The 10,396-nt window shown below is 40.7% G+C and overlaps 1 protein-coding gene across 3 annotated transcripts; it reads right to left on the reverse strand.

Moving 5' to 3' along the window:
* Positions 1-2,173: 2,173 nt before the first annotated feature.
* On the reverse strand, positions 2,174-10,158 carry LOC130293636 (C-X-C chemokine receptor type 3-like). 3 transcript variants are annotated; one of them, XM_056542548.1, is made up of 2 exons: positions 8,302-10,158; positions 2,174-4,171 (listed from the first exon to the last, which is right to left on the reverse strand). In XM_056542548.1, exons 1-2 carry the CDS (start codon positions 8,320-8,322, stop codon positions 3,104-3,106), a joined length of 1,089 nt encoding a protein of 362 aa, XP_056398523.1. In that variant the 5' UTR covers positions 8,323-10,158; the 3' UTR covers positions 2,174-3,103. The 3 variants fall into 3 exon arrangements, with proteins under 3 accessions (XP_056398523.1, XP_056398524.1, XP_056398525.1); XM_056542549.1 differs by lacking the exon at positions 8,302-10,158 and adding an exon at positions 6,752-6,945; XM_056542550.1 differs by lacking the exon at positions 8,302-10,158 and adding an exon at positions 4,263-4,291.
* Between the last annotated feature and the right edge of the window lie 238 nt (positions 10,159-10,396).

A 10,396-nucleotide genomic window follows, 5' to 3' on the forward strand; every position in this document is an offset into this window, starting at 1 on the left:
AACTGTCATGACCGACTGGAGGACAGGAAGAGTGAGCCCTAAACTTACCCTGAAAACACTCTCCCTGTCTACTTGCCCATCCATCCTAAGCAATGGATCGACAACTTGGAGACGGTGCCTGCCTGAGCTAAAGTGCAGTGACGTAAAAGCAAATACATACACAGTCGGTCACAGGCCAGAAAAAGAAACTGAAAACTACTAGACAACCAGAAATACCAAACAGGATACAAATACTAACAGGGCAGAATATAGGCAGGCAAACTGATCAGGAACATAGGACACTGTTCACAAACTGATACAAGTACAAAGGACCAAGATCAGATCAACCAAACAGGATATAAATATAGAACACTGTTCACACTGAACACAGAAAACTAACAAACAGATTAGGTCCAGAATACAAGGCTGGAAATTGGACGAGTCCACACAGACTCCAGGAACAAACAGGAATAAAACTCAATCCCCCAGAAAACCTCCCGAAAACACGGGAATATCAATACTAGAACCACCATGGAGCACGGAGATATCTTGTACTAAATCTCAATTCCCCAGAGTCCCATTAAAAGGTCACAGGGATATCTTGTTACAAAACCTAAGGAAACGGAAACAACAAAAATCACAGTGTGAACAGCGACATAGCAGAACGGAAATACAATCCTAAAAACCGACTAATGAAACACAGACTAAAATCTACTTAATAAGACTAATAAGCCATGGCTAAAAACTCAAATCAAATAACAAGATAGATACAAGGTAAATGCTCAAGCAGACATAGTAGCATTGTTGCACAAACAGAAAAAGAGTATTGCACTAACAGACATCATAGTATTGTATTCAATAACCAGCACCGAATGCAGGAGAAGTCTGGCTTAAAATAGACACACCTGATTTCTCATTCGTTCAGAGCATTAACCATTCCCTATCCAGGGAGAATAGAACACTGCTGTGAACATCCTAGTGTGTGAATACATATCTAAACAGAAAAATACATAAACAAATAAACGGACAGTACAGTAACAAGTCCTTCTCCCTCCATTTCTTCTCCATCATGGCCATGACTTGTCCTGCCCACTACAGACTTTTCTGCTGAGACAACTTTAGCCCCTGACGTCTGCTGCCATTCCTAGCCTCTACGACAACTCAAACAAATGACTGTAGATTCTCAACCAGATCCCAGCTTAGTTCCCATCCCAACCAAACCTCTAAATAAATAAAAACCCTACACCAGACTCTTAATTTATGATCCCTGACTATATCTCTAATTTCGGACCCCAGAACCCTCAGACTAGAACCCAGACTAAGACCCTAATTGTAGACCATAATCTATTGGAATGATAAATAGATAATTGGTGCTACATCCAAACCATCCATATTATAATCCACCACTGAGGAAAGAGAGGAAAAGGAAGGAAGGAAAGATCCAAATATGATTGAGGCCTCAGGGTACATGTTCTTTATGTCTTATAAATCAGCCTGGCCATGATGTTCTTATGGTAGATCTCTTGCCATACAAACTTTAAATTTACATGAGGGTGTTCCATAGGGTTACAAAGAGTGGACAACATTGCAGTAGATTCATAGATTCTCTTGTCTGATTAAAAAAAATGAACATAAAATAACCGATAATTATCAAAATATATGTATGTGACCTATACAGCATAATCTAAAAACAAACTATACATATAAATATACATTCTGTGATAGAAGCTTCACATCCATAAAATAACTGTTTCTGTCAGTTTTCTGAAATAATTCTACTCCATAAAGAAAACGGTCTATCCAGTGCTACCTATAGATGGGTTTTTAAAGGGGTACTCCAGTGGGAAAAAAATTCAAATCAACTGGTTCCAGAAAGTTAAAAAGATTTGTAAATTACTTCTATATAAAAATCGTAATCCTTCCAGTACTTATCAGCTGCTGTATACTCCAGAGCAAGTTGTGTGGTTCTTTACAGTCTGACCACAGTGCTCTCTGCTGACACCTCTGTCCATGTCAGCAACTGTCCAGAGTAGGAGCAAATCCCATAGCAAACCTCTCCTGCCCTGGACAGTTCCTGACATGGACAGAGGTGGCAGCAAAGAGCACTGTGGTCAGACTGGGAAGAACAACTCAATTTCCTCTCGAGCATACAGCAGCTGATAAGTACTGGAAGGATTAAGATTTTTGTATAGAAGTTGTTTACAAATCTGTACAACTTTTTGGCACCAGTTGATTTGGAAAAAAAAAATATTTTCCACTGGTGAGCCCCTTTAAAACATGACGTAGGCTATGAGTAATGTGATTAAGATTCTATGAAGGATCAGGCATCTATTGACAGAATAGCCACCTGCATATGGCACTATAGAGACAGTTTCCCTTCTGGAGGAGAGTCGTTTTATATATTTTTTCCCTGGGGGAATAGCCCTTAAAACTTCTGTCTGGATCTCCTCAAAAAGAATCAGTACCTTAGAAGATCTGTCAATTAACAAATATATCAATACCATATATTCAAAATTGACCTGGATGGCCTTTGGGTGTCTGTAATACTACATTGTATACAAACCACATGGTTGCTATAGGACCATTGGGCAGATGATGTCCAGCGCTGGTTGGCCCCATACCCTGTGCTACTTTGTGGCATGGACTTGTACAGGACTCCCCCACACAAAATTGTGGGCCATTCCATCAAGGGTCATGGAAAGGGGGTTAAAGGGGAAACAAACTCAATGTTTTTCAGTACTGGATTGCAAAACAGGCACCGTATATTAATATCTTAATTTTTGTATCTTAATTTTTGCTATGGTTCCCCTATCTTCTCTTTGTGCCACTGATAATCTATGTTACTTCTGATATAACTATCCATTCACCTAAGCATCATGAGTGCTTTCTTTTCTGCCCAAGACATACTGAAGTGGTTGCATGCACAAAACACTGTAACCTAATGTTCTTAGATGTCGATATTAGTCGCCAAGAAAGTCTGAGTGTTGAAGTTGTATTGACGTTGAGCCCAGTACAGACAGATGGCTAGTTGACCTTTTTTGGTTCTATATAGTCTTTTTTGCTGTTTTTCTTTTGTCTTTTGATATTCTCAAAAAGACTTTGGAGTGAACCATAAATCCAATCCTTAGTAAATCCCAGACATGGTTGTATCTCCAGATGAAGACCAGTTGAAAGATTTCGATGACGTTTGCCTTCTCTTGACGTGCGTGGCAATAAAGCGAGGACATAGTCTTGATTTACTCATGAGCTCGTACAAGTTACTCTTAAATTTTGCTCCAAAAAAAGCATAGAGGATTGGGTTCAGGCAGCAATGCAAGTAACATATGCAGGAGGTGACGGTTAGCGCAAAGTCAATGTTGCTTGTGAAATTGCAGTCATTATTTATTTCCACCAAGGTTAACATATCTAAGAAAGCCACAATATTGTATGGAGTCCAACACAAGAAGAAAGTCACCACAACTGCTATGATAAGCCTCATCGCTCTCTGCTTCTTAAACCCCTGAGATCTTAGCAGAGTTATTATAATATGTGAGTAGCAAAATAGCATGCCGAAAAGCGGCAGCAAGAAGACAAAAATTTGGAACGATAAAGTCGTTGTCATTTTCCAGGACTTAGACTGGTTCTCGGGGTAGAATGGCTCACACGTAGACATGTTGACATGAGAATCAAATGAGGCTGTATAATACATAGCATCAGGAATACACATTATAATACACAAAGTCCATACGACAAAACAACTCCAGTGAACGCGATTCTTATTGTGTTTCTTGTAGATCTGGACGGCGTATACAATAGAGAGATAGCGGTCAATGCTGATACAGGCAAGGAGGAAAGTGCCCGCATAGAAGTTGATCTTGAAAAGCGATGCAATTAACTTACATAGAGCATCTCCGAATATCCAGCCCATGGTTACTTGTGCTGCCCAAAATGGTAAAGTGGAAACCAGCAGCATATCCGCCAGGGCCAGGTGAACAATGAACACATCCGTGCTCTGCATCTTCTGCTTATTGGTCAACATCACCAATATGACCAGCCCATTGCCCAGTATTCCGGCTGCAAACAAAATGCTATAGAAGGTTGGCAAAAAAATTTGGTCAAAAATCCTGTTCTCCTTGTAGAAACATGCACTATAGTCTTCACTGTCTGAATAGGGCTCGTAAGGAAATGTCATGTTTTCAAGGTCCTCCATATTCTAAGAGGAAATAAAATAGACAATGATAAGAATACAACAGATAACATTAGAAGGGCTATTTCATATCACAAAATCGCTTTATTAGGCAAACCTGGCCTCACACATAGTTGCATAGTAAGGTGAAAGGGGTACTCTGCCCCTAGACATCTTATCCCCTATTCAAAGTATAGGGGATGAGATGTCTGATCGTGGGGGTCCCACCGCTGGGGACCCCTGTGATCTTGGCTGAGGCACCCCAGACATCCGGTGCATAGAGCGAACTTGGCTCCGTGCAGGATGACTGGTGATGCGGGGCGGAGGCTCATGATGTCGCAGTCACACCCCGCTTGTGCCATCACAGCTACGTCCCCTCAATGAAAGTCTATGGGAGGGGGTGTGAAAGCCGTCATGCCCCCTCCCATAGACTTGAGGGAGAGTGGCTGTGACATCACAAGTGGGGCATGGCTGTGACATCATGAACCATCGGCGCTGCACCCGATGCTCCAAACGAATGCCGGGTGCAGCAGGGAGATTGCGAGGGTCCCCAGTGGTGGATAGGGGATAAGATGTCTAGGGTCGGAGTACCCCTTTAAGAAAAAATGTACATTACGAGGGAGGAAGAATGTGAATGAAGGGTAACTGGGGTACCTTTAAAATGTTGTTTACTTCTGTTTAGAAAACCCATAAGGCAGTGGTTCTCAAACTTTTTTGGGCTCCCTAACAACTCCCTTAGTGTCTCAGGATTTTTACAAGGCTCCCCAAAGTCACAGCATATACCTATCTAACAGTTGCAGCATGAATATAGCAGTTAAGTCCCCTCTAAACCCCCATGTAGCAGTCATGTTTCTTCTGCCCCTCCCATATATAGCAGTTAGATCCAATCTGAACTCCCATATATTAGTTAGGCCCACCTCTTTCCCCCCATATAGTAGATAGGTCTCCACTGTTCCCCCATACAGTAGTTAGGTCTCCACTGATCCCCTATATAGTATTTAGGGCCATTTCTGGGGCCCATGTAGTGTTAGGCCCCCCTGTAGCGATAGGCCTCCTGTAGTTTTAGCCCCCCCCTGTAGCAATAGGCCCCCCTGTAGTGTAAAGCCCCCTGTAGTTTTAGTCCGTCTGCATTTGGTTGTCCGGGTATACTGAAAGTTGTAGTTTTGCCAGAACTGTAGGCGCGCTGTTTGGGAAACACTGCTATACAAATATCCCAGTGTGAGACCTTTTTGGCCTTGTGTCAAAAGTATTCATCAGGAGATTTTCTCATTGTATATATGAAATTGAGACTTAAAGACTCAAAAAATATTGTAAACAAGATGTAAGACTAGGTTCCCATTGCTGTTGTGCTCCAATAAAGGAAGGTCCATTGCTCAGTTTGTCAAAAGAATAGGAACTGAGTGTGGAAAATACTGCAAGACCGATCTGTTTTCTCCACTCAACTCCTGTAAAACACTAAATACCCAACAGACCTAATTCAAGTCAATGGGATCTACCAGGACCTGGGGGTATCAGTAGTGTTCAGGGTCCGTTATTTGCAAGAGCCGAACGGACCCTGAACAGGTCGGAGCACAACAGCAGTGTAAACTTAGTCTTAGATACAAAAAAATGGATCTTGTTTTCCTCTGAGCTTGTATGGAGTGTGTCATGGAGGTCCCAGACTGAATTCTAGGTAGACCCTTTCTTTGAATGGAACCTGTAACCATAAAGCAGGATAAGCAAAGCAAATATATAGCTTTGTTTGAAAAAATTAATTACTTGTTAAAACTCCCCACCCCCACCTTTTATGCTCAGTGGGTGGTTTTACCCAATGATTGTGAGCCTTCCATGTGTAAGGGCCCTATAACAAGGGGCAATAATAGATTGAACAGGCCATTATCACCCGTTATAATAAAGTATATGTGGCAGATGAGTGGTAGAAGCAGAGCGTTGCATGAATAATTTAGCGTTCATTCATGTGGTCGTCTCCCAAGTTGGTTGTCAGTAACTGATAAGAATGGCCCACTGGACTCCCAAGCTTGTTGTCAGTAGCTGAAGAGAACCACCCACTGGACTCCCAAGCATAGAAAGAATGGAGGTTTCAATCAATATGTTACAAGTTACACTGAATATTTTCTGATGAAACTATATAGCAGTCTGATCAATTTTCCTTCTCTACAACATCCTCTTAAGACATGTTAGGCTCCAATCTAATATGATACCTCTAATGTGATGTTTCAACGTAGATTTAATGTGCATAGAATTGCATAGAATGTGCAACATTATAAATATATTGACACTAAATGCCAGCCTGAATTATAATTCAGAGCTCCATGTACAATTCTGTTATCTTCTGAGCTAATACCTGGCTACAGCCCCTGCTTTCTCAGTTTTCTTTAATGACTCCAGCTTCTGTGAAGTGTTGTCTATACAGTAAAAACTGACAACCAGGAGAACTCTGACTGCAGCTCTGGAGTATATTAGGAGCCAACAGTGTACCACAGAGGTAATGATGGACAGTAGGAGTTGGATCTAAAATCTTAAAGGGAATGTGTCATTAGCATCACCCTCACTAGCCTATCGGTATAAGGTTATAGTACAGGAGACATGGATGACAACGGTACTTACCATTCCCAGATCCATGCCTCCACTCTGCTGACATTCCTCTTTATCTTAATATGTTAAAGGGATACTCTGCCCCTAGACATCTTATCCTCTATCGAAAGGATAGGGGATAAGATGTCTGATCGCGGGGGTCCGCCTCTGGGGACCCCCACGATCTCGGCTGAGGCACCCCAGACATCCGATGCAGACTAGGCATCCGAAGTTCGCTTTGTGTTGGATGACTAGCAATGCGGGGTGGAGGCTCTTGATGTGACAACCCCCTCCTATAGACTTGCATTGAGGGGGCATGGCTGTGACATCACAAGCGGGGCTTGGGCATGATGTCACGAGCCTATGGCACTGCCCCCGATGCGCTTAACGGGTGCAGCAGGGAGATAGCGGGGGTCCTGCTGTTGGATAGGGGATAAGATATCTAGGGGCAGAGTAACCCTTTAATGAAGGAGCTTGGTGCACTATGGTGTGTGCCAATGCCACAGGTATACTGAAGCTCCACTCCAGTTCATTATGTGACTGCTGCAGCCGATAACTGGTCTTGGCAGTAATGTTTTATGTATAGCAGAAGACCACAGAAACCAGCTACGGTCGACACAAGGATTATGTAATTGACCCAACCTCCCCCCCCCCCCCCCCTACAAACACACACACAAACAACACCGACATTTTTAGAAATTTAACAGGTAATTCCAAATTACGGACATTATACTTTATCATCTATATACCCAATCAAGGCACTTGGACAGATATTCTATTAACAGCTGAGACTGAAACCTAGTACTTCCAAAAATTTTGTTCAAAAAGTGCTAACATAAAAAATAAAAAAATAAAATAAATAAAATAAAAAAACATAAAGTAAATAGTTTATCATTTTATAATATTCATTGAATCTACATGATCTCTACCTGGGTCTGGCTCAGTTGGCCTGGTCCTCTGTACTATCATCTAGTGCACCACATTGTTATAACTAAAGACTTACTAAAAATATAATATAAGTAAATGCAGAAATCCCGTAAATGCTCATATTCAAGTCATGATTAACAAAAAGAATTTAGAAAGAAATTTTAAATACTAGAAAACCGTAGAACTAGAAAAATCACAGTGTAACACCTCTATGTCAGAAATTACCCTCACAGCTTCATACATCAAATCAATAATTGCAAATCGTATATATGAGATATAGAAATTCTAAGTAAAATTCAATGTTCTCTCAATGGAAATCCCAGAATTCTATAGTAGAATTCAATGCAATATTAATGAAAATGACAATTTTATTAAAAGTTCACTGAAATCTATGTTAAAATCATTGAGAAAAAAAAGATTGAATCCAGTTACTAGTCCTATATTATATTGTAAATTAAATGTTTTAGTATTCTCTAAATTGTATTGTAAATAATTTGCAAAATGTTTTTATTTATTTTTAAATTCAATAAATTCTATAAAGCCACTGAATATTATAAATGAAGTTGCGTATTTACATCAGTAATTTACTGAATTCCTTTACTATAGTCACTAATTCTATTGCTATATAGTAAAGAGAATAAGAATTCTTTACTCACCAAGTCAATGCTTATGGACATATTAAGCAGAAGCTCTTGTTTCACTTTTAGTCAGCTCAATGCACCATGGTTTTGTGGAATGTAACAAATAGTCAGAAATACCAATAAGATATAAGACAGGAGGTGGGGAAGTAGGATGTGAGCACGTGCCTACTGAGCGTGCCTATAAGCATAGAACACCATGGACTTACTATAAGCTTACGTCCAATGTGTTTGTGGTATGTAAAGCCTGTGTTAAGTGTGTTGGTGGTGTGTAAAGCCTGTGTTAAGTGTGTTGGTGGTGTGTAAAGCCTGTGTTCAGTGTGTTAGTGGTGTGTAAAGCCTGTGTTAAGTGTGTTAGTGGTGTGTAAAGCATGTGTTAAGTGTGTTAGTGGTGTGTAAAGCATGTGTTCAGTGTGTTAGTGGTGTGTAAAGCATGTGTTCAGTGTGTTAGTGGTGTGTAAAGCCTGTGTTCAGTGTGTTAGTGGTGTGTAAAGCATGTGTTAAGTGTGTTAGTGGTGTGTAAAGCCTGTGTTCAGTGTGTTAGTGGTGTGTAAATCCTGTGTTCAGTGTGTTAGTGGTGTGTAAAGCCTGTGTTCAGTGTGTTAGTGGTGTGTAAAGCCTGTGTTAAGTGTGTTGGTGGTGTGTAAAGCCTGTGTTAAGTGTTTTGGTGGTGTATAAAGCCTGTGTTAAGTGTTTTGGTGGTGTGTAAAGCATGTGTTAAGTGTGTTAGTGGTGTGTAAAGCATGTGTTCAGTGTGTTAGTGGTGTGTAAAGCATGTGTTAAGTGTGTTAGTGGTGTGTAAATCCTGTGTTCAGTGTGTTAGTGGTGTGTAAAGCCTGTGTTCAGTGTGTTAGTGGTGTGTAAATCCTGTGTTCAGTGTGTTAGTGGTGTGTAAATCCTGTGTTCATTGTGTTAGTGGTGTGTAAAGCATGTGTTCAGTGTGTTAGTGGTGTGTAAAGCATGTGTTAAGTGTGTTAGTAATTAGTGATGAGAGGCAGGGGCCATATTCGAAATAACAATATTTCGCGAATATAAGGACGAATTATTAGACCTATGTTCGCAAAATTCACATATTCGCTATGTTCGTTCTCTTTTTTCTCTCATGCGAAAATTCATAATGAAATTCGCATAGTGCGCAAGCACAGTTATATCTCAGCTAAAATAAGAAGGGGGGGGGGGGGGGAATCAGTGTCCAGTCGCATAAATATTTGCATAAATATTTGCATGAAAAATATATTTGTCATTACTAATATATATCACTATATTCACAAAATTGCCAAGTGCTAATAATTCAAATTTCGAATATTCGCGCTCAACACTATTAGTGACATGTAAAGCATGTGTTCAACATGTTAGTGGTGTGTAAAGCATGTGTTAACATTCTTAGTGGTGTGTAAAGCATTTAGTGATTTAGTGGTGTGTAATGCCAATGTTCAGTGTCTTAGTGATGTGTAAAGCAGATGTTCAGTGTGTTAGTGGTGTGTAAAGCATGTGTTAATAGTCTTAGTGGTGTGTAAAGCATTTGTTAAGTGTGTTAGTGGTGTGTAAACCATTTGTCCAGTGTGTTGGTGGTGTGTACTGCATGTGCTAAGTGTTCTAGTGGTGTGTACTGCATGTTGTAATGTCCGTTTATCTGTATTTAGCTTTGGGTTCAGTTCAGACATTGTTTATGTCTGAACAGTTTCTTTGTTAATTCTCCCTGGGATGGGAAGAGTAATTTTCATGACCCGTTTTGTGTTCTGACATTCAGTTAACCTGTTCATCCCCTGCATCTCCAGGTTTTGTCTGCTGTATACTTATCATATCTGCTGTTAATCTTTATCCTAATTTCTGAACTGTTTATTAGTACACTATATTCTGCCTGGTATATCTGTTTGTAGATTTGTAGTATTCCCATCATGTTTCTGTTTTGTACAGTTCTGTTTGTTTTGTTGACTTCGATGCCCATACACTTTAGTGCAAGGAAGGGACCGGCTCCAAGTTGTTGATAAGTCATTTAGGGTGGATGGGAAAGTAGGCAGGGACAGCTTAGGGACAGCTTTAAGGCTCACTTCTTCCTGCCCCCTGTTACGCCTAGCGCTCCGGGTCCCCGCTCCTCCCCGGAGCGCTTACG

The sequence above is a fragment of the Hyla sarda genome, chromosome 10, assembly GCF_029499605.1.
Source record: "Hyla sarda isolate aHylSar1 chromosome 10, aHylSar1.hap1, whole genome shotgun sequence".
Lineage (NCBI taxonomy): Eukaryota > Metazoa > Chordata > Amphibia > Anura > Hylidae > Hyla > Hyla sarda.